This window comes from Thamnophis sirtalis, unplaced genomic scaffold (assembly GCF_051295495.1).
Source record: "Thamnophis sirtalis isolate CommonGarterSnake01/CBP01778 unplaced genomic scaffold, rThaSir2_p1.2 scaffold_4, whole genome shotgun sequence".
In the NCBI taxonomy this organism is placed as follows: domain Eukaryota; kingdom Metazoa; phylum Chordata; class Lepidosauria; order Squamata; family Natricidae; genus Thamnophis; species Thamnophis sirtalis.
In genome coordinates, this window is record NW_028261384.1 from 128187039 (window position 1) to 128214050 (window position 27012).

Consider the following 27012-nt stretch of genomic DNA (forward strand, 5'->3'; position numbering starts at 1 on the left):
CTGAGCTATCTGACCAGCAAGCAGAGCCAACTGCTGTGCCAACTGTGCATTCTCAGCATGTAATTGCTCCATTGTGGCTTAATGAAGTTTATTTTGTTTGGGGCAGGACACAATCTGTTCTGACCCCCCTCCGTACAGTGAGTCATGTCGACACAAGATTACTGCTAGACAATTTATTGACAGTAAATTAACACACCGACAAAACTTTGGCAGCAATTCAGACTTCCACAGATAAGAAATACCGACCAGAGCTTCTCCAGCTTTAGTATAATAGTTGAGTCCTGCAAACAGCCTCCTCCCAAAGTCTCTTCTTATATACTCTCTTGGGAGGAGCCTAATCACAACCACCTGGCCCCAATTATCTTCTGTATCTCCGTAGTTGCTGTCGGCGCTTATCTTTCTGTCTTTGCCTGGGGTCCGGGACTAACTCCCTTAGCTCCTCCCCACTGCTCCAGGGCCTGATGTCAGGGAAAAATTCCCTTTGGTTTTCACCGCTGCTCCATGCCTCCGGAGCCTCCTGGTGTCCAACCAGCCTCTTTGGTCCCTGCTCGGAGTCTGAACCCTGTCCAGGGTCCTCTACATCTTCCAGAGCCGACTCTTAGGGTCCCTTACTATCGGAGTCTGTTTGCAGCTCCAATGGCTCCTGCTGGGCCACAACAGGCAACCATACTGAGATTTATAGAGACACAAAAATAACAGAGAGAGGAAAAGGAAAATCTTATCCAAGAAAAGAACAGTCCACAAGGAAAGAGAAAAATAGTGGGAAGCAAAAAAGAGGAACTAAAGAGAGAGTTACTCAAATAAAGTATAGAAGAATGGTAGGCGGAAATCAGAACATATTCAAAAGGGGAAAAAAAGAAAAAAGGGAACTTAAGAATAGGAGATAGGAGGTGAAAAAGAAAACTAAAGAAAGATAGAACAAGAGAAAATGGTTAGGAAAGGAGGAAGGTAAAAAAAGAGAGAGATATTGGTAGAAAATAAAACATGTTGATACTGTTAATGATATATAGCTAAATAAGATAATATTGTTAAGTGTGGGTAGCCAATTAAGTAAAATTCTTGTTATATTAAAATGAATTTGATGATATATGCTGCATGTAGAAACTAGAAATAACAAATGGAAAATGAAATGATAAAGTTGTTATACTATTAACTGAAAGGGTCAAAAATGATTTTGTTTATTTGTTAAGAAAAATGTAAACTTAAGATGGAAATATGGTAAGAAAATGTGGGGCCGAAATTAGAAATGATAATGTGATGTAAAATTACTTAAGTATAAGAGAGAATGTAAAAAAGGGGGGGGGAACGGGATAACACTTTGTTTGTAAAGAGGTTTTAAACATTAGTAACAAAAATAAAAAAAACACTTTACACAAAAATAACCTTTAACTGTCTACTATTCACCTCACCCCATTCCTAAGAGGTCTGTAAGGGGCATGCATAAGTGCACCATTGTGCCTACCATCCCTGTCCTACTGTCCCCATTTATTAGTACCCATTTCACTCAAACTCATGTTTATTCTTTCACCTATTATCTTATAAATGATTGACAAATCAAATAAATAAGTGTTGCAATATCTACTGAGACACCATAAATATATTTCCTTCGGACGTTTTTCAAACACAGTACTATTGTAAGTAATAGTGCTGATTACTGATTAAGTATAGTCATTGTCCTATCTCTCAAGGGGATTTCAGGAGAAACTGACACATCTATGAATTCAGATCAAGACCTTGCATTCCTTTAATAGCTTCTCTGAAACACAGAACTGCATGAAGGGAGAAGATTTGTCTTTGTCTGAATTCCAGATAATGTTTATTGTATTGACTGTAGATAATGTTAATGAGTGGCCAATTGACTTGCTCAGTTGACATAGGAGATAATCTTTAATGTCTACAATGACTATATATTACAGTGAGTTGGTTATATTCAGGACCTTACTTTTTTTCCCTAACATGATGCTAATTTCTCCTATTTACAACTGCAAACTCAGTAGTCCTCTTCCAATTCCTCACAAGTATTATCAGTCTGGGGACTTAATCATTGCTGCAATTATTTATCAAGTCTTCTTTCTTTCAAATGACATCACTTTTGAAAGTCTTTCTTATCGTGAAGTACTTGACCAATACCTGTAAGTGTCCTTCTATTCCTTCCCCTCCTGTTCCTCCTCTTATTTCCCTTATTGCCACCTATCTTTCTTCAATTTTTCTGCTGAAACATCAAGTATTGTTTAGTTAGTATGCTAATTCCAGTGGGCATATTTGGCCATTCTTAATTCCACAACTCAGAGAAAATCAGCTTGCCCAAGCACAGAATGTTAAATTAAGACAATTTGAATCAATCTTACTTTGAAAGTAAAGAGCTTGATGATTTTAGAAGTTAAAGATGTCCTTGCTTTAATCCTGAACTGTTTCCCATTCCATTTAGCCAGAAATGAATCAGGGAGCCCTCAAGTGCATTTGAGAAACAAAAATGTCTTTACAAGTCTAGGATTGTAAAAAAAGAGGAACTTTTTTCTAATCCCTTAGAAAAGTACTGAAAAATTAATAACCAAGGTATTATTTTACCTTGAATTTAACAGCTTGCCAAGAGAAGAGTCTTAAATAAAATGGAAATCTGGCTACAAATGATTTCCCAGATTCTCGTCAATGACTCCCTATCCATACAAACTAGGACTGTAATTTGCTAACAGGACCCATAGTCTGTGTTTATAATTATATTAAAAATTTTACAATATCAACTGTCTAAATCTGAAGCAGAAATATATTGACATAGTTTATAACTCTTATTGAAGGTACCTCACTCATAATTACCAACACACTTTGGCTCTGGCATTTGCTGTAAAAGAGATTAATGAACAATCTGAAATTTTACCTAATGTGAGCCTCGGTTTCCACATCGCTACCAACTATCTTGAGGAATATACAACTTCTCTTTTAGCAATGGAATTCCTATCTACAAAAGATAAATTTATCCCCAACTACAAATGTAATGACCAGACCAATACGGTAGCTGTCATTGGAGGACCCCGTACGAAAACCTGTCTCAACATGGCAACAACTCTGTGCAACTACAAATTTCCCCAGGTGAGAAGAAATATTTATTATTTTATTTATTTATTTTGTCAAGCATGTATAAGATAACAGATATAGGTATAAACATGATTATGAATACAGGAAATGAATACGAATAAGTGGGGACAGTAGGCTAGGGACAGTAGGCACACTGGTGCGCTTATGCATGCTCCTTACAGACCTCTTAGGAATGAGGTGAGGTCAACAGTAGACAGTCTAAGGTTAAAGTTATGAGTGTTTGGGGATGAAACCACAGAGTCAGGTAGTGCCTTCCAGGTTTTGACCACTCTATTGCTAAACTCATGTTTTCTGCAATCGAGTTTGGAGTGATTTACCTTATGTTTTTATCTATTGTGGGCTTGTGTGTTGTTGTGGTTGAAGCTGAAGTAGTCATTGACAGGTAGGACATTGTTGTAGTTAATTTGGGTACTATGCTCAGATCAGACTGAAGGTGGTGTAGTTCTATGTAGTCTAAGCCCAAAATTTCAAACCTGGTAGTATAAGGTATTCTGTTGGGAGCAGAGGAGTGGAGGACTCTTGTGAAATATCTCTAGACTCACTCAATTGTATTAATATGATATGCAGTGAGGGTTCCAGACAGATGAGCAGTATTCGAGAATTGGTCTAGCAAAGTTTTTTTATGCCCTAGTTTACAATACTGTCAGACATGACTCTTTCAAAATCCAAGAAAGGAAATCCCTAACTCCTTTGTTTTAGAGAAAAGGTACTTTTACTGGATATGAACTGATAGCAACAAAAGTAAACCAAGATCTGAGGCTAAAGGCATGAAATTGTACATATCCAAAGTTTACCCAAATTCCTCCCCTCAACAACCCCAAGCTGAACGTCAAATCTCCAGCCCCCAAGGGTGTCATTTAAGTGCATCTTAAGGTGGCTTCATCCATCTTGTATGCAGAGACGGTTGACTTTGATCAGACCTAAACAAGTCCATTCAGCATGCACAGAAGATGGTGAGAACAAAACTCCCTCTTCATCTCCTCCAACATGCTTCCCCTTCCAATACAGAAACCCCTCCTCTGTGCATTACTATGGCACTGATAGCAAGAAAGTGATATAGAGACTGACAAATACAATATTACCAGAGAAGGAGCTTGACAAGATTAGGTTAACAACTCTTAATGCCTTTTGGCAATGCTGTTACAGTGAGCTCTATGCAAGATGATTCATGACCTACATATTATTTTCATAGTTTGATTCCTTGTCATAACTCTAACAGGTTAACTTCTTAGAGTAGCAAGAAATATTTGTCATATAATGATTGAGACATTTTATGAGCTATGAAGAATATTATCAAATGCTGTCCCTTTTGCTTGATGAGCAGTACTCAATTTGCAGATGTGATGTTATGAAGTAGATTTCAAGAACTCTCTTTCTGTCTAACCACAAATGCATTGTTCCTTTATTTTCCTACAAAACTCCATTTCTTTTTCCTTTGTTCCTCTGCTTCCCCCCACTTAGATCACATATGGATCAGCTCCTTTGATGAATAATGATGAAGCAGCCCTTTATGTTAAATGGATGTTCCCTGATGAGATCCACCAACTTAAAGGAGTGCTACGCTTACTATTGCATTTTGGATGGACATGGGTTGGGATGATTTCTCTGTATGAGGAAGATAAGGAGAGGTTCATTCAAAAGTGTCTGTCCATGTTTTCAGAGAGAGGAATCTGCTTTGACTTCATAGAATGTCTACCCCAAACGATGTATGGTAGTGCAGCTGCTGAAATGATGGAAGAGGCAGATAAAATATATAAAGTGATCACAGGGAGTACAGTCATTGCAGTGATCTTGAATGCTGAAATTACAAGCTTAGTGACCTTGAGAATAATGGTCTATGGTTTTGATTATGATGATGTTCCAAAGGGGATGAAAGTCAAGGTCTGGATCATGACAGCCCAAATGGAATTCACCTCTATTCTGATACAAAGAACATTGCCCATTGATTTTCTCCATGGTGCAATTTCCTTTGCACTTCACTCAAAAAAGCTAACAGGATTCCAACAATTTATGCAAAAGAGAAGCCCAAACTTTGACAAAGAAGATGGTTTCATTAGGGATTTCTGGAAAGATGCATTTGAATGCTCATTCTCCAGTGATATTACAGATGGAAATGTTCAAAGGATCTGTACTGGAGAAGAGAAGCTGGAGACTCTTCCTAATTCTGTCTTTGAGACCACCATGGGAGGACATAGTTACAGCATCTACAATGCAGTCTATGCTGTGGCACATGCTCTGAGGGACTTGCATGCCTCCAAACTCAAAGTAGGTCGAAAAATAGATGAGAGAAGATGGAAGTTTCAATCATCATGGCAGGTAATGTTCACAAATCCAAATTTAGGAAGATCATCTGATCATCTTAAAAATACTGGACTGTAGGTATTTTCTGTTTGTTTTAGCACTTATAAATGAAATATTGTTTAGGATAGATGTGAATATTGCTGATATTGTCATTGGAAAAGGAAAGGGAAAAAAAGCAAAAATCTATTTTTTTCGCAATATTATTTGAATTTTTAAGTCATTTGTGCTGTACTGAGTAGATTTTCAGAATTAAGTTTGTAGGACATTCAGAAAGTTACAAAAGCATGAGTAACATGCTCATTATTTTATGTATGAATGTTTATGCCAGAAAACTGAATTAATAATTCCTAAAATGCTCAGTTGATCAAAGCTAAGTTGTCTATCAATGTTTTTCTTTTCTCAATTTCGCACTGGAATTCGCATTGACAATTTTTCAGGTGAGAAGATTAATCAATTGAGTAAAAATCTATGTGATCAACATATCCTTTTCAATTACAAACATAGTAGATTGAACAGGGAAAAATCTCTACTGAGCATAAGCCAAACTCAAAAACTGTAATTTCTGCATATGATTCAAAGAATCCAGTTAATATTTATATTTTTCTGTTTCTTCATTCAGCTCCACCATTTTTTGCAGCGAGTCACATTTAACAACAGTGCTGGAGAACAGATTTCCTTTGGCCTCAATGGGGAATTTGAAACTGGATTTGATATTTTCAGTTGGGTCACATTCCCAAACAAGTCCTTTCTAAGACTCCAGATTGGAAGGATCAATCCCATGGCTCCCCCAGACAAGCTCCTCACCATTTCTGCCAAAGATGCTGTTTGGCCCCCCATGTTTAACCAGGTGTGTCTCATTTCTCACTTTTTAGGAAATTATGTATTTATTGGTCCACAGAAGTAAATGATAAAATGATTGTCATCACAACAACCCTTGGATTTATCAGCCTCAATTGTTTTATTTGTGATAGGAGCATAAACTGCTAAAATATAAATAGGTCTTAACATTTAAATACATATAACCTTTCTTTATCTCCAATGCAAAATCATCCCACTAATTGCAATAATAGATTTTATTGATTATTCAGTTGAGCATATCAAAGCACGAGCATCAAGCAATGTAAAATACATTAAAATGAGAGAAGCTAAGATAAAATAAGATAAAATGACATGTAGTAAAATAGAATTCAAAGATATAAAAATGAATCCATGAGATCAAAACCATCACCTCTGCATTCAGCATCAATATCTTCTATAAGTCTTCTTAGAAGAGAGCCCTGAATATTTGGGCGCTGAAAACAAATGTTATTTTTTTCCCAATTATAAAACCCAATTATATGGGTTTTTTTTGAAGTAGAATAGAATTCTTTACAGAATAGAATAGAATTCTTTATTGGCCAAGTGTGAGTGGACACACAAGGAATTTGTCTTTGGTGCATATACTCTCAGTGTACATAAAAAGACAAGATGCATTCATCACGAATCATAAGGTACAACACTTAATGATAGTCATAGGGTACAAATAAGCCATCAGGAAACAATATCAGTATAAATTGTAAGGATACAAGCAACAAAGTTACAGTCCTGCAGTCATAAGTAAGAGGAGATGGGTGATAGGAACATGAGAAGATTAGAAGTAGTGCAGATTTAGTAAATAGTTTGACAGTGGTGAGGGAATTATTTGTTTAGCAGAGTGATGGCGTTCGTAAAAAACCTTTCCTTGTGTCTAGTTGCCTTGGTGTGCAGTGCTCTGTAGCACTGTTTTGAGGGTAGGAGTTGAAACAATTTATGTCCAGGATGCAAGAGGTCTGTAAATATTTTCACGGCCCACATTTTGTAATATCTATAAGTACTGAGCCCTACCTGAACATCATAATGGACAACTGAATTTGAAGTAGGAGGAATGTTTTTAACTACAGTAATAAAACAATGACACTTTGGAAACATACATAGTGTAATCCCAAAGATGCTTTCTCAAGAGGCAACTGGACTTTCTGGTTTTTCTTTGAAGTTGTTTCACTTGTCATCCAAGAAGCTTCTTCAGCTTTAAGATCTGAAAATGCTTCTTGGATGAGAAGCGAAATGTCTTCAAAGAAAAAACACAAAGTCCAGTTGCCTCTTGTAAATGCAGCTTTGGGACAACCAAGACCTGTATGACTGAGAATCTCAATAGACAGACATAGCTTAATGGAAAAAAACTATTTATTGTAACAGAATGAAAATATTTTTTAAAGGCATACCGAGAGCTTTGTAATTTCATCTCTTTAGATTTAAATTTGTATATGCCACCCCTGAAAGTGATAAAATAGGGAGCAGATATTCTTTGTTAAAACAAAGACTTTCTATTAGAGACACAATCTATCTGTCTAACCAACTAACTAACTAGTTATGCTATTCCAAGTGAAGGGATTTGATTGCATACTAAGCATAAATATTATCCAGAGTTGCTGTCCATAGCAAGATAGGAGGCATACAATTTGATAAATAATATAAAATAAATAAAAATTGTTGAAGATAAGGTAGACACTTAAAAAAAATGTATACCAATCAACAAGGAAAACAGAAAACTGCTTTCTAAAATGGCAACAAACTTCCAAGAGGGAAATGGATTTACAAACAGCTTCATAGACAGTTCAGCTTAATAAATTTATAGCATATATTCCCCAAGTTATTAAATTCTGGACAAAAAGGGTTATGCATAGAGTTATGTTAAGATGACCAGATTTTCAGATTGGTAAAGAGGGACACCTTTGACAGGGGGGGTTGATTAAAAATTTTATACGGAGCAACAAAAATTTTCATACAACTCAAAAATAGTATTGTAATATTTTTTTTTATTTCAACATAACTACAATTTACAAATATAAATTGTAACTATTGGCAAATATCAAAATTTTGATCATGTGACCATGAGAATGCTGCAACAGTCACTAAATGTGAAAATGATAGCTAAGTGTGAAAAATGGTCATCAGTCACTTTTTTCAATGCCATTGTAACTTTGGTCACTGAGCCCATTATACCACCTTTCTTGCCACAGTTCTTAAGTGAATAACTGCAGCTGATAAGTTAGTAACATAAGTGAATCTGGTTTCCCCATTTGACTTTGTCAAAAGGTCACAAAAGCAATTACATGACCCCAGGACACTGAAACGATCATAAATATGAATCTGTGGCCAAACATCAAAATTTTGATCACATGACCATGAGGATGCTGCAATAGTCGCTAAGTGTGAAAATGGTCGCTAAGTGTGAAAAATGGTCATCAGTCAATTTTTTCAATGCCATTGTAACTTTGGTCACTAAACAGCCATGTTCCTGACTTAACAACCACCATGATTCACTTAACGTGGCAATAAAAGGTCGCAAAATGAGGTAAAAATCATTTAACAAACATTTCCCTTAGCAACAGAAATTGGGGGATCAATCCTGGTCATAAGTCGAGGATTACTGGTAGCCAATTGCAAAAGACAACTTTACTTGGAACAGGTGAGATTGTGCCCGGATCCCTTTCATGCCAACATCCCATCCTGTCCATGGGGAGAACTCCACAGGCGGACAAAAGCCCCCAATCTCCTCTCAACCTCCAGCTGACTCTGCCATCTGCCATAACCACACATGCCCCTCAAAGGCAAAACTCAGGGGGCTGAATTCTACAGGGGGAGGAGTAAAGAGGGGATTTGAGGGGCAGCCCAAAGCACCATCTGTCTAAATTTGCATCAGGCAGGCAGTAACATTTTCATAGACCCTGATCAGAGGAGCAGCTGATCCTATGGAGAGACTCCTCCTGCATTCAGTCCCAGGCCTACAAATGGAAGTACCCCTTCCTTCCTTCCTCCTTTCACCTTCCTTCCTTCCCTCCCTCCCTCTTTCTTCCTTCTAGCCTTCCTCCCTTTCCATTCTTTCTCCTTCCTTCCTTCCTCTTGCCTATCTACCTTCTGTCTTTCTGCTCTTTAGATCTCTCTTCCTCCTTCCTTCCTCCTTCCATCCTTTCACCAAAAATCAGGATGTTTTATTAGCACCAGCATCATTCTGCTGAAAATGCCAGATTCTGTGGTACTTCTGGATGAAATTTAGAAAATTACAGAGACATGCGGAACCATTATATAATTTCACTTGGCAAAACTCTGATTAAAATAATAGCAACAAAATGTAAGGTTTTTTAATTTTAAAACTCTGGCAAAACATAGATTTATTTCCAGTTTAGTTAATTAATGTCATTATAAAAAGGAATGTAATTGATTAAATAAAAATGACTTTCTTTTATTAAGAATACTTATTCTACATTAAACTAGAAAATATTTCATAGGCCCTTCAACAAGTTTGTTACAAGTTTTCAGGAATGCATGCATTCTTGAAATTGATACCATGTAATGTTAAAAAGCAGATGGCTAACTAAGTACACTAAAAACAATGTTTAATTATTTGCTACTTGAGGAGGCTAATAGCAATGATGAAGAAATTTATGTCATCCTCAGTGACAATATTTTTAGGGCCAAAAAATAAAACTCTGTATATTGGATCTGTTATCCATTTCTTAGCCTTCAATCAATCAATATAATTATTTCCGTCAAAGAAAGCTTAAAAGTAGTGATTAAACAATAGTACTATAAAGAAAACATCATTTTTAATGATTTTCTATGAATGTGTGCAGAGCATTTTAGCATACCGTTATTAATAAGCTAAAAACACTTAAAACCTGAGCTAAGAATATCCTAAAATAAAGGATAAAATCATGGCATTGTTGAAAGACTATGTCCCTAATGAAAACCAAACAGGAATCTGAAAACATTCTCTGATATCATTTTTTCAGTATTGTTGAGAATTATTGTTCATAATTCAGAATCATTGAGAATTATTGTTCATAATTCTCTGGTTCAGTAAAAGTTTACATTTAGAGCCTCAGGCAACACTACTTGTATCCCTTTAAATATTTGAGAGTCTCTAGCCTGTGTTAGCACCCCCATTAACTTTCTTTCATTCCAACCTACACTGCAGGGTGGTTGCTGCAGGGAAAATTAGAAGGGAGTTCAAAGTTCATTGCTTTGAGCTTTTGAATGAAGGGAGGATTAAAGCTCAAAGATTAAGTTCATTTCCTCACGAATGAATTATATGCCTTCAGGGCCATCCACCCAATTTTGAAGAAATATAAACCCATACTCATTACTGATCTTTCAAATTTATTATGGGATGACTTTAGAAGACATTATAAATTACCAGTGGGAAATATACTTAGTTGCATAACTAAATAAAACAATTCTAAACTTAATGTCATGTATTCCAATTCACAGGCATATAATACTGCCACGAACCTGCTGTTCATGCGATATGTTAAGACCACCTTATTATATTTGAGTTAAAAATGATCAGTAAGCACCAGCAATCTTTAGAAGAGTTTGCTGTATGCTGCCGCCTTGCCAACCTGGAATTTTCGCACCCTGCAAGTCTCTGTCTTCATAATTTGCTAGAGTTCATCGGAGGATTTTATTTCGACAATTCAGAGTTTCATTCCAATTATACCCACATTTTAATTGCCTGGGAGCTCCCCCACCCAATGTTCCCTCTAATTTTTTTTCAGTGTGTGCGGAAAAGTGTAGTGTTTGAGCAGCACATTTTCATGCCTGAGCACCTGAATTTTTTTCACAGATGTTTCACAGAGCAATTGATTTATAGGATCTGAATTGGAATGGAGAAAAATGGTTTTGTGCATGCGTGAGTGAGTGAGTGAGTGAGTGTGTGTGTGTGTGTGTGTGTGTGTGTGTGTGTGTTAGTGAGTGAGGGATCCGGTAAGGGAACTATGCCTATTTAGGAAAGAAGGTAAATTATTGCAAACATGATCAGTCAAAGATAAGTATGGGGACAGATTGGGCAGTAGAGAGAAATGATAAGAGTGGGAAAGAGGAACAAAAAAAGAGGGAAGAGAGACAGAAAGAGACAGAGAAGGAGAGAGAAAGTGACAGAAGAATGGAAAAGAAAGAGAAAGAGAAGAGAAACAAAGAGAAAGAGGATGAGAGAGACAGAGAGAGAAGAGAGGAAGAGGAAAGAGTAAGAGAGAACATCTCATTTCAACTCTGAGGTGCAAATATTCTCTTTGATTGACAATTTTATTTGTCCATTTACTATCCAATACTCTCATTTCTCCTTAAGTTCATCAAGAATTCCCTTCTTTTTATTGAATTTATCACAATACTGTGAGAATAACTTTCTCAGCATAGCTTTACAGCTATTTAAAAGACATAGTAATTTAGGTCAGCTTTTCAGAAGATTAGTCTATTTATAAGTCACTAAGTGCAAAGAAACAGAATTCAGAAAGTTGGCTTCCCTTTTTGTAATTGCCTATTGCTTGCTTAATTTTCTAACTACATTTTTGATAACTGATATTCACTGTTGACCCAAGAAGCCCATTGTAGAAAGAAACCCTCCCTATGATCTTTGTTGGGTTTCCATGGAATGAAGTTTGATCTTTCTCTCAACCATACAGTAGCATATTCTTTCTAAGGAGGCTATAATCAAGATAGTGCACAATTGCCTATCAATCTAACAGTATGGCAATTGACAATCTCTTTATATTTCAACTCTAACTCTTTCAGTCTTAAAGGTTTGGTGAGGAGAAATCCAAAAATTCTTTTAAAGAGGAAAAAAAAATGCTTGCACAATTGCATCCATGGAGACATGTATATATACAGAACACACAGAGAAACAAACTTAACAAAGTGCTCAGCCTGCCCACCAACTATCTCTCTCTCTCTCTCTTAATGAGAGAGAGAAGTGGGGAGAGGGAGTATCCCTCCTTCCTTCAGCCCAACACTCTTGCTGGCATCCTGGCCAGATGAGAGGGACTGCAGAGGGTCTAGGGCAGCGAGTCATTCGATGGGAAAGTTGCCTCTTGGAAGGAATGACCTGGCTTGGCTCCCGCTTCGTCTTTCCTGCCTCTTTGCTTCTCCGTTCGATTGTTGGGTGGCAGATTGAAAGCAGGAGCCAAGCCGGGTCATTCCTTCCAAGAAGCAAGTTTCCCATTGAATAACTCGCTGCCCTAGACCTTCTGCAGTCCCTCTCGTCTGGCCGGGATGCCAGCAAGAGTGTTGGGCTGAAGGAAGGAGGGATACACACACTCGCATTCTCCCCTCGCTCCCTCCCTCCCTCTCTCTCTCAAATGGCAAATCCGAGCAGCTGCTGCTGGGAGCCCATCCCATGCCTTCTCCCAACCCCCCAACCCCTTCTCTCAGCTACTTTATTCCTTGGGCAAGTCTGGGGGCCTTGCAAAGGCCTTGTGAGGTCCCCGAACATGTCAAAGATGCTGGCCACGCCACATAAGTTCCCGCCCCCACCCCCGCACCTGCGCCAGTTCTTAAAAAGAATCGGGACTTTTTAAGAACATCACGGGACGTGGGACAAATTGTAGAAAAGTGTGCCTACCCCGCTGAAAGCGGGACGTCTGGTCACCTTAAATTACGTTAATCAGCATGAGAGACTTCAAATTGCAGATCAATATTTTCTGCAAATCATTAAAGGAAAAGTTCAATTTAATTTATTTCCAGTCAGTTGCAAGCTTCAAAGAAACCAACAAAACCAAAAAAAGAAAACTTAATTATTCCCCTTGTTGCAGTCAGATTATGAATAGTTCACCTTTGAAAATCAGATTGCTGCCATGAAACATTCATAAAAGTTAAAATAAAATGTGGCCTTGAGTATCATATACACAAAGCATATATAAGTTCTGCAGCACTAGCTCAAATAATCACTTTATATGAGAAAACACAATAAAGGCAAGATAATTTAACCTTATTGATGACATGTGTAGTATATTCATTACATATGTATTTCACTACATTGTATGAAGCATGGAAAGAGCTCTTGGAATGAGTAGGAATCCATTCATCAACCCATGAAAAGACAGTGTGTTCCCCAAGCCCTAGAATTAAAAACTACCCCACACCAGATTCTGGTACTGGTTTCCTTGGAATATATTTTTAGAATATTATATTTGACACAATCATGCCATTAATGTAATAGGTGTAAGATAAGGAACAGTCAGTGAATCAGTTTGTTGTAGAGGTTAAGGCACGGGTGTCAACTTGCGGTCCACAGGCCGGATGTGTGACATGCTTGGCTCCACCCCCACCCAGTTTACTGAAAGGGAAAAAAGTCCCGATACGTCATGTGATGCCGCCATGATGATGCGAGTTTGATACCCCTGGATTAAGGCATCAGGCTAAAAACTGGGAGGCTATGGGTTCTATTCTATCTTATGGCCAAAGACAGCTGAGTGATTTTGGGCTAGTCACCCTCTCTCTTTAGAAGCAGGAAGGGGCAAGTCACATATGAAAAACCTTGCAACAAAATGCAAGAACATTTCCAGGTGTTTTCCAACATTCAGATGCAATTGAATACAAGAGAAAATGTGAGCAGTTAATATTTGTTGAAGAAGTGTGGACTTCAACTCTCAGCTTCAACAAGCTGGCTGGGGAATTCTGGTAGTTGAAGTTCATACTTCTTCATCACTGAGGTTTGAGAAAAACCTGAGTTAATAGCAATAGCAATAGCAGTTAGATTTATATACCACTTCATAGGGCTTTCAGCCCTCTCTAAGCGGTTTACAGAGTCAGCATATCGCCCACAACAATCTGGGTCCTCATTTCACCCACCTCGGAAAGATGGAAGGCTGAGTCAACCTTGAGCCGGTGAGATTTGAACCGCTGAACTGCAGATAACAGTCAACTGAAGTGGCCTGCAGTCCTGCACCCTAACCACTGCGCCACCTCGGCTCTTAATAAATTTCAAACAAAAGAAAATGGGGAAAGGGGACATAGAGGCTTGAATTAGGATGTGTATCTTTTGGGTATGTATAGACTGAACACTGCCAAAAGATAAATTCTTCATATGAAAGAATTCTGATTTTATTTATGAACAGACAATGCCCCTTTCCATCTGTAATGAGAAATGTCCTTCTGGCTACAGCAAGGTAAAAGTGGAAGGGAAATTATCTTGCTGCTATGACTGTAGACGCTGTCCAGAAGGCAAGATTGCTGACCAAATGGGTAAGCAAAGGAATACATTGAATATATCAATAATTTAATAAATAGAAATGGGACTGAATTTTTAATAAGTATTATTGTAGCTGAAAAGCTTGAGCTTTCCTTTAGTTTATATAGTTTAGCAATGAAAAACTTCTTCATATTTCAGTGAGCTATTTAATGCTGTTTGACAGGTATTTTATATAATGATAGACAGACAGACAGATCGCTAATGTAGCTGTATAAATTAAGGGTTATTCAAACTGAACTCTGCATTATATAATATATTGCACTGTACAATATTTTTTTAAAAAATGACTCAGCGATTTCAATGGACATTAGTAGAGTCAATTTCTTATTAATTATTCATGCTTAAAAACAATGGTGGTTCTACATCATTGTACTACAGTTTTATTTGTTCTTTTCCCCCAGACTTAGGTGATTGCTTTCCTTGTCCAGAGGATCAATATCCAAACAAGGGTCAAGATAATTGCCTTCAAAAAGATATAACTTACTTAACTTTCCAGGAGCCATTGGGAATTTCTTTGATAATGATTGCAGTCTCCTTTTCTTTCATATCGGCTGCAATACTGGGAATTTTCATTAAACACCAGGACACTCCCATTGTCAAAGCCAACAACAGGAACCTCACCTACATTCTTCTCATTGCTCTCATGCTCTCCTTCCTTTGTACTCTCCTCTTCGTTGGGCAACCTCATCAAGTGAAATGTCTCATGCGGCAAACTACTTTTGGGATCACTTTCTCGATAGCCCTTTCTTGTATTTTGGGTAAAACAACCATAGTAGTTCTTGCTTTCATGGCCACCAAGCCAGCCTCCAAAATGAGGAAATGGGTGGGGAGAAGGATGGCCAACATGATTGTGCTATCTGTTTTCATGGCTCAATTCACCATTTGTGCAGTGTGGTTGGCAATTTCTCCCCCATTTCCAGATTCAGACATGCACTCCATGGTTGAAGAAATTGTCCTGGAATGTAATGAAGGTTCAACCACAATGTTTTATACCATGCTTGGCTTTATGGGGTTCTTGACAGCTGTCACCTTCACAGTAGCCTTCTTGGCTAGGAATTTACCTGACAGCTTTAATGAAGCCAAATTCATCACCTTCAGCATGCTGGTCTTTTGCAGTGTCTGGCTAACGTTTATTCCCACCTACTTGAGTACAAAGGGGAAATATGTGGTTGCTGTGGAGATCTTCTCTATTTTGGCTTCAGCAGCTGGATTACTAGGTTGCATCTTTTCCCCCAAGTGCTATATCATTATTCTGAGACCTGATCTGAATACGAAGGAGCAACTAAAAAAGAAGTGAAACTGATATTTATGCCAGAACCCTTGAATAAAGGCATATTGGTTATTTTCAGAATATAGGGCTCCTTTCTTTCTATCTATGTATCTTTCTTTCTTTCTTTCTTTCTTTCTTTCTTTCTTTCTTCCCTCCCTCCCTCCCTCCTTCCTTCCTTCCTTCCTGCCTTCCTTCCTTCCTCCCTACTCTCTCTCCAATTTGGCTTTTCTGCATTATTCTATTGTATCATCACATCAAGTGACATACAAGGCAGCAACATGATAGATAGGTACATGGATATATAACTTACAGTCTCTCTATGAAACCATGACTGTAATTGGAACTTTATTGGACAATAGCAAGATGACCAAGGGAGAGGGCCCAAGAGAAGGGAAGATTATCGGCTTTACATGGGAATCTTCAGATCTGGCTTTTCCTATACTGTACCCATTTGGCTTTAGTAAAACTCTACTTTTCACTACAAATGGAGTCAAGTGTCTTTCTTTCCTAAACAAAAGAGTTAGATAGCCTAACACAGTAGCTATGATGATTTCTTCCAAGTTCATTTCAGAACCTAGAAACCTTCCTTCCACTTTTTAAAATTTTTTTGATAATTATTCTGAGCCCCAATCAGAATAAATGGGAAGAGCTAATCAAGAAGATAATTTTGTCTCAAAAACAATTTTTAATATTCTAATGTGAATTCTCTTTCAAATTGTTTGTTTCATGTCCTGTAACCATAAGACTTTATAATTCCCCTACCAAAAAAAAAAAAACAGCCCAGTCTCCCAATATTCTTCACAACCATTGAAAAATATGTAGAGGACAATTCGTACTAATATCCACTGCCCCAAATCTGAATGTTTGAAAATGACTTTGGTGTAGCAGATAAAATACTGGGCCAGAAACTGGGGAACCATTAATTGTAGTCTTCATTGAAAAACATGGTGTTGGAAAATTTCTTCTTAGCTTTCCTCATTTAATTCACCTTATTCATGATGATGTGTCTAATCTTGGTTAGCTTGTTTAATTTATGTGAATAGAATGGAATAGAATATTATAGAATAGAATATTATAGAATAGAATAGAACAGAACAGAACAGAACAGAATAGAGTAGAATAGAATAGAATAGAGACTAATGCTAACAGTAACCCCAACCCTGTACCATTTCAGATAAATGCTTGGCCAATATCTTAAAAAACTTCCAGTGTTTTCCTTCCATTCACAATTTCTGGAGGTAAGGTGTTCCACTGATTAATTGTTCTAAATGCCAGGAACTTTCTTCTTAGTTCTAGATTGCTTCTCTCCTTATTCATAAGCCTTGAATGATATTTCATTTTGCTTACTGAGATGGTTTCATAAAGCATTTTTTTTCTTTTGTTTCTTTTGTTTGAAATTGATGAGTGCAACTTTTTCACATCTTAAAGATATTGTTTTGTTATAAGATGCAAATACTAGACTATAGGATACAAATACAATAGCAGAATTGGAAGAGACTTTGGAGATCTTCTAGTCTAAGCCCCTGCCCAGGCAGGAAACCCTACATCGTTTCAGAAAAATGGCTATCCAACATCTTCTTAAAGACTTCAAGTGTTGGGACATTCACAACTTCTGGAGGCAAGCTGTTCCACTGATTAATTGTTCTAACAATCAGGAAATTTCTTCTGAGTTCTAGGTTGCTTCCCTCCTTGATTAGTTTCTACCCATTGCTTCTTGTTCTACACTCAGGTGTCTTGGAGAATAGTTTGACTCCCTCTTCTTTGTGGGAATCCCTGAGATATTCGAACAATGCCATCCCCTAGTCCTTCTTTCTATTAAACTAGATATACCCAGTTCCTGCAACCATTCTTCATATGTTTTAGTCTCCAGTCCCCTAATCATCTTTGTTGCTCTTCTCTGCACTCTTTCTAGAGTCTCCACATCTTTTCTACATCGTGGCGACCAAAATTGAACACAGTATTCCAAGTGTGGCCTTACCAAGGCATTATAAAATGGTATTAACACTTCACGTGATCTTGATTCTATCCCTCTGTTTATGTAGCCTAGAACTATGTTGGCTTTTTTTTGCACCTGCTGCACACTGCTGGCTCATATTTAAATGGTTGTCCACTAGGACTCCAAGATCCCTCTCACAGTTACTACTGTTGAGCAATGTACTACCTATACTGTACCTGTGCATTTCGTTTTTCTTGCCTAAATGTAGAACCTTACTCTTTTCATTTGATAGTGCCCAATGTTCAAGTTTGTCAAGATCCTTCTGTATCTTAAGCCTATATAAATACCTGATTATATCTAATAGGTCCAGTGGGATTAATACACTTGTAACTATAAATGATTTAGATAACTTAAAGTTTTACAGATAAGGAAAATATTATGGTTAATATTAACAATAATTTCTGAAATGTTAATTCAGATTGTTTAAATTGCATATTTAAAGCTATATGTCATTGATAGACCATGACAAAATGAATGAATGTATTTTGCAATGTAATAAATGTTTCTATCTTGCGCTAATAAAATTAATTGCATAATGCATATTGTTTCACTCTCCACTGACTATTATTTTTCGTTGTTTATAAAAAGTAGGAAAAAAATAAAAAAGAAAGAAGAAAATTAAAGGAAAGGGGTGAAACGTTAGTTGTAAAGGAACATTAGCATTTGTTTTGCAACTTCACTCTTGTTTATTTATTTATCTAATGTTTATTTATTTCATTTTATTTATTAAATTTTCATACCACCTATCTCGCCAGTGGCAACTCTAGGTAACCTACAGACATCCATTTAAAATGCACCATAAAACAATAAAACAAATAACAAACTTAAATGTAATTCAATTTAATTCAATTAAAAATTCAATTAAAATAAAACTAACCAAGATGGAGAAGAGAGGGAGCAATGTATGTTCAAGTTTAAGGTATTATCTACAACATTAGCCACCTCCAATATGTGACACCTCCATTGGGGCACAGAGCTAGTTGGCATAGCCATGTCTTCAATGTCTTTTCAAAGGCCAAAATGGTGAAGGCAGATCTCACCACAGGGCCAGCCTGAAAATATCAAAGGACTGGGCCATGGTGCCTCAACCAGCTAAAAAAGGCTGTGGGGAGGCCCATGTGCATCCCACTATGGACCATTTTCAGCCTCCACAGCCTCCTAAGAACTTTGCCAGCCAAAATGGACTGCAAGGGGCCCTCTATGTGGCCCATTTTGGGTCGAGTGCTGCTAGAGGCCAAGGAGGCCTAAAACAGGCCAAGCAGAGCCTCCACACATCCTAGTTTAATGAAAAGAAGGACTAGGAGAGACATGATAATAGTGTTCCAATATCTCAGGAGCTGCCACAAAGAAGAGGGAGTAAAGCAATCCTCCAGAGCACCTGAGGATAGAACAAGAATCAATGGGTAGAAGCAAAGAGACAAGCAACTTAGAACTAAGGATAAATTTCCTGACAATTAGAACGATTAATCAGTGGAACGTCTTTCCTTCAGAAGTTGTGGATGCTCCAACACTGGAAGTTTTTAAGAAGATGTTGGAAAAACATTTGCCTGAAGTGGTATAGGGTTTCCTGTCTGGGCAGGGGTTTGGACTAGAAGACCTCCAAGGTCTCTTCCAACTCTGTTATTCTATTCTATTCCATTTTGGCTGTCAGGGTGCTGCAGGAGGCACCCGTCTCATCTCCTCCATCTGCTCCCCCTACTGGCCTGCAGACAACTACAATGCTGGTCCGGCCCTCAAAGAAATCCAGTTTGACATCCCTGTTCTAAAGGATTTGAGCTGTGGCAGAAAATCTCTTCCTCTTGACCCTATCAGCTGAAATTCTTGGCCTAACAGAGTCCATAGGATGTCTCTTTTGGTGGTGTCAGTGAGTTGGGCTAATCTAAGGTGACCAGACGTCCTGCTTTTGGCGGGATAGTCATGCTTTTTCACAATTTTTCCCAGGTCCTGGTTTTTTTTAAAAAAGTCCCGATTTTTTTAAAAGTTACGAAAAAGCCTCCAGCCACCGAGGCTCTCCTAGCATTCCCGCCAGCGTATCCCTGGGAGCTGTTGCCAATGGCTGAGGGAGGAGAAGACTTACTCCATGTGGAGATCGCAGACTTCCCTCATGGATTTTTATTTTTTCTGTTGCTTTGAGCAGCCCCTCCCTCCCCCCTCTCTCTTCCTCTCCCTCTCGGAGCTAGCAGCTGCCTCCAAGGCTGTCCAAGCTCAGCCCCTACCCCTACCCCACCCCGGACTGCTGCTTCTCCTCGGCTGCTCGGGGCTTCTAAATTGGCATTGTGTGTTGTTGTTTGAGGAGGGAATTACTGTGCCATAGAAACACAGCGTGTGTCTCAAATGGCTGATAACCTGGTCTCTACAGAAGAGGTAATTTTAAAAACTTCGGAGCAAATCCAGAAAGAGGGGAGAAAGAGGCTGAAGGTGTGTGTGAGGAGGGGGGATTTCCTAAACCCCTTTGAATCCAGAGGAGGGAAGAGAGAGAGAGAGAGAGAGGGAGGGAGGGAGGGAGGGAGGGAGTGTGTGAGGAGGAGGGATTTCCTAAACCACATTGAATCCAGAGGAGGGAAGAGAGAGAGCGAGAGAGAGAGAGAGAGAGAGAGAGGAGGGGGGATTTCCTAAACCGCATTGAATCCAGAGGAAGAGAGAGAGAGAGAGAGAGAGAGAGAGAGAGGGAGGGAGGGAGGAGGGGGGATTTCCTAAACCCCATTGAATCCAGAGGAGGGAAGAGAGAGAGAGAGAGAGAGAGAGAGAGAGAGAGAGAGAGAGAGAGAGAGAGAGAGAGAGAGAGAGGGAGTGTGTGAGGAGGAGGGATTTCCCAAACCCCATTGAATCCAGAGGAGGGAAGAAAGAGAGAGAGAGAGAGAAAGAGGGAGTGTGTGAGGAGGGGGGATTTTGTAAACCCCATTGAATCCAGAGGAAGGAAGAGAGAGAGAGAGAAAGCGAGAGAAAGAGGGAGTGTGTGAGGAGGGGGGATTTCCTAAACCCCATTGAATCCAGAGAAGGAGAGAGAGAGAGAGAGAGAGAGAGAGAGAGAGGGAGGGAGAGGGAGAGGGAGAGAGAAAGAGGGAGTGTGTGAGGAGGGGGATTTCCTAAACCCCATTGAATCCAGAGAAGGGGAGAGAGAGAGAGAGAGAGAGAAAGAGGGAGTGTGTGCACAGGAGGGTGGATTTTCTAAAAGTCCCATTGATTCCAGAGGAGTGTGTGTGTGTGTGTGTGTGTGTGTGTGTGTTTGTGTGTGTGAGAGAGAGAGGGGGGAGACTATCACTAAGTGTTGTAGCTTATGATTCTTGATGAATGTATTCTAATTTTTTTTATGTACACCGAAGACAAATTCCTTGTGTGTCCAATCACACTTGGCTAATAAACTACTCTACTCTACTCTACTCTACTCTACTCTACTCTACTCTACTCTACTCTACTCTACTCTACTCTACTCTACTCTACTCTACTCTACTCATTTCTATTTCAATTGTAATAAGGAGTTTAGCTTCTCTCTCTTGAAAATGTCAGCTAGCATAATGCAAGCTAGCTTTAGCTTTCAAACAGTTCATTTAGTGACCAAAGTTACAATGGCATTGAAAAAGTGACTGATGACAATTTTTCACACTTAGCGACCATTTTTCACACTTAGCGACCGTTGAAGCATCCTCATGGTCACGTGATCAAAATTTTGATGTTTGGCAACAGATTCATATTTATGATGCTTTCAGTGTCCTGGGGTCATGTAATCGCCTTGTGTAACCTTTTGACAAAATATAAAATTTTTAATCAAGCCGCCCCCCCTCCCCCGCCCCCAGTCAATGGTGTCTCTCTTTACCAATCTGAAAATCTGGTCACCTTAAGCTAATCTCTAAGATCCGGTCAATAGGATTAGTTACATTTTCACTTTAAGGAGTGTATAGGTATATCTAAATTCAGTGATTCATATCATGACTTCAGCGTTATTTCTTTCTTTCAAATGATCCTTGAACTGAATCAGTCATGTTATACTGCCATTCCTCATAGCAGATCCTGCCTTAGTCAGAGGACTGACAAAATGATCACAGCAAATGAAGTTCAGTGCTTTTTACTCAGTGCTTGGAATTAGCAAATTTTGATACCTGACTGCAGATATGTATCTGCCCAACATGGTAGGAATAGAAAAGTTACCAAGGTTTCCTTTGTTTGGTGGATATAGTGTTCCCCATTTTCTGTTTCATGTCTAAATTTTAAACATTAATGACAGTGCAACTGATTTCCTTGGGGGGAAAAAATCATGTTCCCTTCTGATATTTTTCAAAGAAGCAAACAAAGTACTACAAAGTATTACAACTAAGCAATTATTTTCAAAGTAGTTATCAAATTAAGTATCATCATGATCCCTTCTACACCACATCTCAAGAGTCTGAACAGCCAATTCCTGCAACTTAAACCATTACATTACACTGTGTTAATATAATCCAAGCAATATAGAACCACATGTAAGGAAAACAAGAAGGATACATATTTTACATATGATACCTCATTGTCTTCACATTCATGAGAGGCTGGCTAATTCCAACTCAGTTTCTTTGTTAAATGGTAACATTGGAGCAGTTCTTTGATATATACAATGACAACATTATATACTGAATTGCTTCTAATCAGAACACTGGTTTACTTCTTTGTTCCTAAGACAATGTGCATTTGTTCAGTGTTCATCTGCAACCTCAGATATCCTCTTCCAATTGTTCATAAGTATTATCAATCAGGAGATTTAATCATTGCTGCTATCATTTATCAGGTGTTATTTCTTTCCAATGAGATCACTTTTCAAAATGTTCCTTCACGCAATGTCCTTGATCAGTATATGTAAGTATTCTCATGATCATTTAGAGGCATACATATCACCACTATAATGTTCCCTCCCTCCAACCCTCCCTCCCTTTCTTCCTTCTTTCCTTCCTTCCTTTTACACCTCAGAGATTTAAGCTCCCCAAATTCTGAAGTCTCAAATGAGGGAAATATTGTTGCTTTTAATTTTACTGTTTATTACCAAGGTTATTTCCCATAAAGAACATTTACTGTTTTATTAGGAGAAAGGTAATCTACACATCCTAGTGCTTTGTACATTTTCTTCCCTTGCATGTCACCATGGAATGAAGAAGATTGGTAGGCAATGGATTATTATGTTTTATAGAATACAAAGCCCAAATGACAAATTACTTGTAAGAATGTCATAAGAGCAGAACTGTTTATATCCCTCCTGCCATTAAATTGGAACATTACTGTGTACTGTACAGTTAATATATATCCCACAATGATTTTTTTTAGATGAATAGTCTTAAAAAGAGAAAAAAAAATCTATTTCTCAGTTCAATATTAGCCTATTCCTTTCCCACATCATTGCCTCCAAAGCCATACAACCTAGGGCTATTGTTGCTAGAAATCATATGCCAGATATCCAGAGTAAATAATAAGAACCACATTTTCTGTATTTATAAATATGTATAATAATTAAAAATATCAGCTGTTTAATTCAGAAGCAAACATGATATTAACATAGTTCATAACTTTCACTGAAGGTTCCTCACTCATAATTACCAACACAATTTGGCTCTGGCATTTGCTGTAAAGGAGATCAATAAAAATTCTGGGATTTTACACAATATTACCCTGGGTTTCCACATCACTACCGATTATTTTGATGATATTATAACTTATCAATTAGCAATGGAATTTCTATCTACAAAAGATAAATTTATTCCCAACTACAAATGTAATGACCAGACCAATACACTAGCTGTCATCGGGGGACCCCGTACTAAGACCTGTGTCAACATGGCAACCGCTCTTTCTAACTACAAGTTTCCTCAGGTGAGATCAAAACTGGAACAAGATGAGAAGTCCAATAGTTATTTATTACTCTCAGATGTTGAATCCTCAAGATAGGTCTTTTAAAACCTTAAGACAACCAGTTCATGACCTGCAATGGAAATCACCACAGCTGTTCATAAATGCACTCTGAAACTTCCTGATGCCAATGTGTTAAACTGATAAGAAAGACTTTTTATTTCCTTTCTACGAAAGGAAAAGGTTGGGTTATGCCAAGACTTGGATACTGTCTCCAAAAATCAGAGCAAGGGTGACAATTAAGAAACATAGATATCATACACTTCTCTTTGGAAAACCATTTTTTTTGTCTGAATTCTTTTCATCACATTTAGATCACATATGATATGAAAGTGTAATACAAAGGAATACATTGTATATATCAGTGATTTAATAAATAAAAAATGAGAGTGGAGTTTTTAATAAATATTATCGTGACAGAAAATCTTGAGCTTTATGTGTGCTATTCAGCAATGAAATATTTGAACTGGAATTTCTTACCTCAGCAAAATATTTGACGATAATACTAATCCAGTCACTCTAACTAGAAGCTTCAATTTTCCAGTTTTGAACTGTTCCCTTTTAAGATTCCTTGAATACATTCTAAATATTTTCCAGAAAATGAAAGTTTCTCATTAGAGTATCCAGAATTCTTCTTTTGTATCTCTTTTTATTTTGAAGTAAAGGTAATAGTGATTATATTTAGCATTTTTACCACCATCTCACTATTATATAAATCACCAATGTACCTAACAGTCCATGGTTGCTCAAGTTGAGTCATGGTAGTGCAGTGGTTAGAATGCAGGACTGCAATCTACACCTGCTGACTGGCTGCAGTTTTGCAATTTAATTCTCACCGACTCAAGGTTGACTCAGTCTTCCATCCTTCTGAGTGGGTAAATTGAGGAGCCAAATTGTTGGAGAAAATTGCTGACTCTATAAACCACTCAGAGGGGGCTGTAAAAAAATGTGAAGTGATACATAAATGTAAGTGCTATTGCTATGATGAATTGTTTAAGAAAAAGCAATCAGAACCCTTTATGTAACTTTTTTTTGTCTCTGGTGCATTATTGATGATTGATGTTTTTTTAAAAAAAACATTTCTATGAATGGGTTTCTTTTTTGTTTCTTTTTCCACAGGCTTAGATGATTGTTTTCCATGTCCAGAAGATTGTTTTCCAAACAAAGATCAGGACAGTTGTCTTCAAAAAGCAATAACTTACTTGACTTATCAAGAGCCCTTGGGCATTTCTTTGGTGGTCACAGCCGTCTTCTTGTCTTTCACCTCAATTTTAGTACTAGGGACCTTCATTAAACACCAGGACACTCCAATGGTTAAGGCCAATAACAGGAACCTCACTTATAGCCTTCTCATTGCTCTCCTGCTCTCCTTCCTTTGCACTTTTCTCTTCATTGGACAACCTGACCAAGTCAAATGCCTCTTGCGACAAACTGCTTTTGGCATCCTCTTCTCTGTAGCTCTTTCTTGTATATTGGAGAAAACAGCCATTGTTGTTCTTGCCTGGTTCCAAAATGAGGAAATGGGTGGGGAAAAGGTTGGCTGTTTCAATTGTCCTACCTTGCTCCCTGGTACAATTTACTATTTGTGTAGTGTGGTTAACAAATTTCCCCCCTTTCTCCGATTTGGACATGCACTCCATGGCTGAAGAAATTGTCCTGCAATGTAATGAAGGTTCAACCACTATGTTTTATACTGTCTTTGGGTTTATGGGGTTCTTGACAGCTGTCAGCTTCACTGTGGCCTTCCTAGCTAGGAATTTGCCTGACAGCTTCAATGAAGTCAAATTTATCACCTTCAGCATGTTGGTCTTTTGTAGTGTTTGGGTGTCATTTGTTCCAACTTACCTGAGCACTAAGGGAAAATATATGGTGGCCGTGGAGATCTTTTCCATTTTGGCTTCAGCAGCTGGATTACTGGTTTGCATCTTTTCCCCCAAATGCTATATCATTATTCTGAGACCTGACCTGAACAAGAAGGAACAACTAATAAAGAAATGAAGCTTATTTTTTATATTAGACTGCTTGAAAGAATCCAAATTGGTTACTATCAACAAACAGGTTTTCCCCAGTTTGGTGATTCTGAATTATTCTCTGTACTAGCAAATCAAGGTGACATGCAAGGTGACAATCTATTCCAAGGGTTTTTTTGTGTGCAGAATCTAGACAGCTGCTCCTCACTTATTCCTTCAAACATTATTTTTTCTGGCCTTCTTCAGAGTAGAATAGAGAGTCTAAGACAACGTTGTGTGAAAATCAATACAACCTATAAGTTTCACGATATCCCTACTTCCCGCAAGAAGAAAAGCTCTTCCAATAGTTTCCATATTCAATTTTAAAATGTGGAAGAATCTCTACCCCAAGTCTAAAAATTTGATATCTACTTTGGTGTAGCATGCAAGGTTCTTGACTAGAGTTGGAAATAACAAGTACTAATCCTCCCTTATGCCTGAGGCCTCAGCTGATATATTATTATGGGAACCGAGAGGAAATGTTGGAAGAAAATGATGTTGGAGAATTTCTTCTCACCTTACCTGATGTAATTTAGCTTACTCCTGATGATAAGAGTTCCATCTTTGTCAATTTGCTTAAGTATGATATGATGGGTATTTGTTTATTAATTTTTATACCACCAGCCCTCATCCCTACCCTGACATTGGGTAGCATACATAACAGCATAACCCATACACAGTAGATTATAAAATGCAATTGATTTAAGTTAAATGAGTAAAAACAAAATGGTAAAAAAGATAACAGAGAATGAATTCCAATTAATGATGTAATAAACATCTAGTAGGCTGCACTCCATCATATGATCACCAGGCCAGTTGTTAAAACCATATTTTAAGGGTCATGTAGAAGCCCAAAAAATGAGCCTTACCTTCTTGGAAAATATTTTTTGATAGGGTGCACACCAGTGGTGGGATTCAATTTGTTTTTACTACCAGATCTGTGGGTGTGTCTTGGTGGGCATGATATGGCTTGGTGGGTGTGGCAGGGGAAGGATCCTGTAAAATCTCCATTCCCTCCCGATCAGGTGGGACTCAAGAGGCAGAGAATAGATGGGGGTGAGGTCAGTCATATGTGGTATTTACCAGTTCTCTGAACTACCCAAAATTTTCACTACTGGTTCTCCAGAACTGGTCAGAACCTGCTGAATACCACCTCTGGTGCACACCATTACCCATAAGTAAGGCAGAATATCAGCAGATAGCCAGAATATCCAAAGACGAAGTCAGGAAAACAAAGGCTGAGAATGAATAAAGACTTGCAAGAAAAGTTAAAGATAATTTAAAAAGTTTCTTCCAACATACAAAAAATAATAATACCAAGGAAACAGAGAAGACAGGAAGAATGTAACAGGCAACAGAGAGAAGGCAGGGCTGCTTAACTCATTCTTTCTATTGATCTTCACGCAAAAAGAAACTAAGTCCAACCTCACAG

At 38.0% G+C, this 27012-nt stretch overlaps 1 protein-coding gene across 1 annotated transcript; it reads left to right on the forward strand.

Annotated features, from left to right (window-relative positions):
- Nucleotides 1–2958: 2958 nt before the first annotated feature.
- Nucleotides 2959–15734, forward strand: LOC148046501 (vomeronasal type-2 receptor 26-like). Its single transcript, XM_087714156.1, has 4 exons — nucleotides 2959–3087; nucleotides 4555–5409; nucleotides 14304–14430; nucleotides 14839–15734. Exons 1-4 carry the CDS (start codon nucleotides 3052–3054, stop codon nucleotides 15732–15734), a joined length of 1914 nt encoding a protein of 637 aa, XP_087570282.1. The 5' UTR covers nucleotides 2959–3051.
- Nucleotides 15735–27012: the final 11278 nt, after the last annotated feature.